Below are 4,330 nucleotides of genomic sequence, written 5' to 3' on the forward strand. Positions count from 1 at the left end.
GGATTAACAGATGCTGGCGGTGATGATAGGCTAGCAATCGGTGCAGATGTTTCAGTGGGGTTAACTGTCGGTACAAGTGGCTCTGTGGGATTAGCTATTGGTGCAGATGGTGACGAATTCACAATCACTGCAGGTGGTTGTGTGGGGTTAACAACTGATGCTGGTGGTGGTTGTGATGGGTTAGAGCTCGGTGCAGGAGGTTGAGTGGGATTAGCAGGTGCTGGTGGTAAAGAGTTAACAACTGGTGGTGGTGGTGGTGATGGGTTAACTATCGGTGCTGGTTTGGTGGTGTCAGATAATGATGCAGGTGGCTGTGTAGGGTTAACTATTGGTGATGGAGGTTTAGTGGGGCTAACGATGGGTGCAGATGGTGGTTGTGTGGGGTTAACGATGGGTGCAGATGGTGGTTGTGTGGGGTTAACGATGGGTGCAGATGGTTGTTGTGTGGGGTTAACGATGGGTGCAGATGGTGGTTGTGTGGGGTTAGAAGTCGGTGTAGGTTGTGATGGTGGGTTAACTATCGGTGAGGGAGGTTGTGTAAGATTGACTGGTGGACCTGTTGGTGGTTGTGTAAGGTTGACTGGTGGACCTGTTGGTAGTTGTGTAAGGTTGACTGGTGGACCTGTTGGTGGTTGTGTGGCGTCAGATATCGGTGCGGGAGGCTGTGTTGGATTAGAGACTGGAGCAGGTGATTGTGTTGGATTAGAGACTGGAGCAGGTGATTGTGTTGGATTAGAGACTGGGGCAGGAGGTTGGGTTGGGTTAGAGACTGGTGTAGGAGGCTGTGTTGGTTTTAGAGACTGGTGTAGGAGGCTGTGTTGGATTAGAGACTGAGACAGGAGGCTGTGTTGGGTTAGAGACTGGTGTAGGAGGCTGTGTTGGATTAGAGACTGAGACAGGAGGCTGTGTTGGGTTAGAGACTGGTGTAGGAGGCTGTGTTGGATTAGAGACTGGGACAGGAGGCTGTGTTGGATTAGAGACTGGGACAGGAGGCTGTGTTGGGTTAGAGACTGAGGCAGGAGGTTCAGTCGAGTTAACTGTGGGTGTGGGTGGCTGTGAAGGGTTAACAATTGGTTCTGGTGGTGGTTGTGTAGTATCAGATACCTGTGCAAGAGGTTGTGTGATATTAGCATTTGGTTCCGGTGCCTTGGTGGTGCCTAATTGTGGTGAAGGCGGTTCAGTGGCGTCAGGTATTGGTGCTGGCAGTTTTGTGGGGTCAGATATCGGGGCAGGTGATTCAGTGATGTCAACTATAGGTGCAGGTGGTTGTGTAGGGTCAACAATTGGAGTTGGTGGTGGTTGTGTGGGACCAGATATCGGGGCAGGCGGTTGTGTGGTATTATCATTTGGTCCAGGTGCCTTGGTGGTGCCTAATTGTTCTGCAGGCGGTTGTGTAGGATTAGAGATCGGTGCAGGTGGTTTGGTGGTGTCAGCTTTTGGTGCTGATGCTGAAGAGTTGACAATCGCTGCAGGTGGCTGTGTAGGGTTAACAGTTGGAGCTTGGGGTGGTTGTGTGGCGTCAGATATTGGTGCAGGTGGGGATGATGGGTTAACTGTAAGTGTTGATGCCTTGGTGGTGTTTATTTGTGATGCAGGTGGTTGTGTGGGGTCAGATATCGGTGCAGGCGATGGTGAAGGCTTAACCGTTGGGGCAGGTGACTGCGTGACAGGGATGGGGGCAGGTACGGTTGTAGGCTCAGGTAGAATTGGCTGCGGAGACGGTGGTTCAGGTACGGCAGCTGTGGCTAGTTCTGGCTCTGTGGAGAAAAAACATAATACCTTGTTTGGTGAGAAGGGAAAAAGCCTACAGCCTTAGAAGAAATTTTAGTTTTTATGTGGTTGCAATTTTTACAATTATCTACTGAGCAGCCATTGAAATCATTTCACAATTCAACTATTTTAGTTCGTATATAACATGTTAGTGTATGAATTTAAATATATTGTGCAACAATTTTTGTGTGTTTGCGTGAGTGCACCTTTAGGTCTAACTTTTGTAACGTCTACTGCCATTGTTAACGACCAAGACAAATTTCTCCCTGCGAGATGAATAAAGATTGTCATTGTCATATTACAGATAACACTTAAAGCCTAACCCTTAACCTAGACCTAGCCTTAGTCAAAATATAAACCTAATTCTAAACCTAAACATAACCTTAATCCTAACTGTAACCATAACCCTACATCTAACAATTTTACTAACCCTAAAAATAACCCTTTTCACAAACCGAAATGTACTTCTTTTATCATATAAAGTAAAACCCTAACTCTAATCGTCAATCGAACCCTCATCATAAAATTAACCACAGACCCATACAACTTACGGAAAACCAAAATCAAACATGCCTTCCTCTAACGCTAACCTTACCCCTAACCTTAACCGTAACCCTAATCCTAACCCTAATCCTAATCATAAATCTACCCTCAACCTTACCCTAACCCTAATCTTAAATATAACGTCAACCTAATCTTAACGCTGACCCTAACTCTATATCTAACTTCAACCAAACCCTATCTAATCCTAACCTTACCCCTAACCCTAACTCTAACTCTAAATCTAACTTAAACCTTACCGTAACCCGAATCCTAACCCTAACACTAACCTTAACTTTAAATCTAACTTAAACCTTAATTTTTTTTTAGATTTAGGAAAAATACTCTAAAAGGTACCCTGAATCAAAATTATCTGCAAATTTCAATACGCAAATTTTGACCAATGTGAAGGGTTTTCTAGTACCGCCACACAACGAACAAGGCAAACTTCCGATCTCGCTCCCTCACTGAATTTGAGGGCTCCTCTCTCTTGTTCGAAAGTTTTATTTGACGTCAAAATTATTTCCTAGGAAAAGAGCCCCACCTGATTGCTATAAATAAATCGAATCAAAGTCTCCAAGTTTTTTTGGTGTAAAATGATTCCATGTCGTATGTACCTAGTAGGGGCTAGATTTCAAAAGCAACACAATATTATCGTAACAATAATGATAACTGCATTTATTTTGTGCGCATTCCCACACTCTACACCATGATCTCTGCGCAATACAACTATTATTATAACTATTATCATCCCCAGCACACTGAAGAACACGACTCCGCATATATAGTTCAAGCTGTTGATTCATCTAGTGTCAGATCTGCTACAGACATCGGCGATCATGGCTCCCCATTCATTCCTTTGCTCGGATGCTCTCAAAAAAGCTACGTTTCCCTGATCTTTCCCTGTTACCCACTTTGTTTAGGTTCCTTAAGTAGGTTGGTCTGGGCCTACCCCTGCATCGTTTACCTTCAATTTTGCCAGTGAGAGCTAGATGTTCAAGACCTGTAGGTTTTATTCAGGTGTCCCCAAAACTGCTTTGGAAATTTGTCGTTTCCAAAGCTATGGGTTTCACCAGCTAAAACACTAACACATTGAAGAGAATCTTTCTCGGAGACGTTTGACTTACCCTGGTTCTCAGTTGCTGGCGGTGTTAGCCTCGGAGGTGTCAATGTTGATGATACAAGTGTAGTGTTTCTGACAGTCGAGCTAGCTGGAGCTGATGGTGAAACGCTTGAGGGGTCGATTGACACAGGGGGTGGTGATGGTGATATCTCGGCGAACGTTGGTGTTGGTAGGGGCATCTCTATTGAAATGGTGGGGGCGATACTGGGTGATTCTGAGATGGGGGAGGAGGAGGAGGAGGAGGGGGAGGAGGATGCAGGCGGGACTGGTGTGGAGGCAAACATTGTTGTTGAAGGAGGAGGAAGAGAAGAGAATGTTGAGGATGGTGCTTGGGAGAAGATTGTTGAAGGTGGAGCAGGGGAAGATGGTTCAGAGGAAGATGGTGGTGGGGAAGATGGTTCAGAGGAAGATGGTGGTGGGGAAGATGGTTCAGAGGAAGATTGTTGGGGGGAAGATGGGGATGAGGAAGATGGTTTTGTGGTAGACGGTTCAGGCGAAGAAGGTGGGGAAGATGGTGGGGGAGAGGTTGGTTCAAGGGATGACTGTGGTGATGAGGAAGATGGTGGTGGGGAAGACGGTTCAGTTGAAGATGGTGGTTGTGTAGATGGTGGTGGGGAAGATGGTGGTGAGGAAGATGGTGGTGAGGAAGATGGTGGTTGTGTAGATGGGGGTGGGGAAGATGGTGGTGGGGAAGATGGTGGTGGGGAAGATGGTGGTTGTGTAGATGGTGGTAGGGAAGATGGTGGTGGGGAAGATGGTGGTGGTGGGGAAGATGGTGGTGGTGGGGAAGATGGTGGTTGTGTAGATGGTGGTAGGGAAGATGGTGGTGGGGAAGATGGTGGTGGTGGGGAAGATGGTGGTGGTGGGGAAGATGGTGGTGGGGAAGATGGTGGTGGT

At 46.7% G+C, this 4,330-nt stretch overlaps 1 protein-coding gene across 1 annotated transcript; it reads right to left on the bottom strand.

The window, feature by feature from the left end:
• Positions 1-663: 663 nt before the first annotated feature.
• LOC106012636 (proline-rich extensin-like protein EPR1) lies at positions 664-4,086 on the bottom strand (the record flags this gene model as incomplete). The annotated part of the gene is made up of 2 exons (XM_013086162.2): positions 664-1,757; positions 3,438-4,086. Coding segments are annotated over 2 exons (1,644 nt in total), but the record flags the coding sequence as incomplete, so codon positions are not given.
• Positions 4,087-4,330: the final 244 nt, after the last annotated feature.

The sequence above is a fragment of the Aplysia californica genome, unplaced genomic scaffold (genome assembly GCF_000002075.1).
Source record: "Aplysia californica isolate F4 #8 unplaced genomic scaffold, AplCal3.0 scaffold00017, whole genome shotgun sequence".
In the NCBI taxonomy this organism is placed as follows: Eukaryota; Metazoa; Mollusca; class Gastropoda; order Aplysiida; family Aplysiidae; genus Aplysia; species Aplysia californica.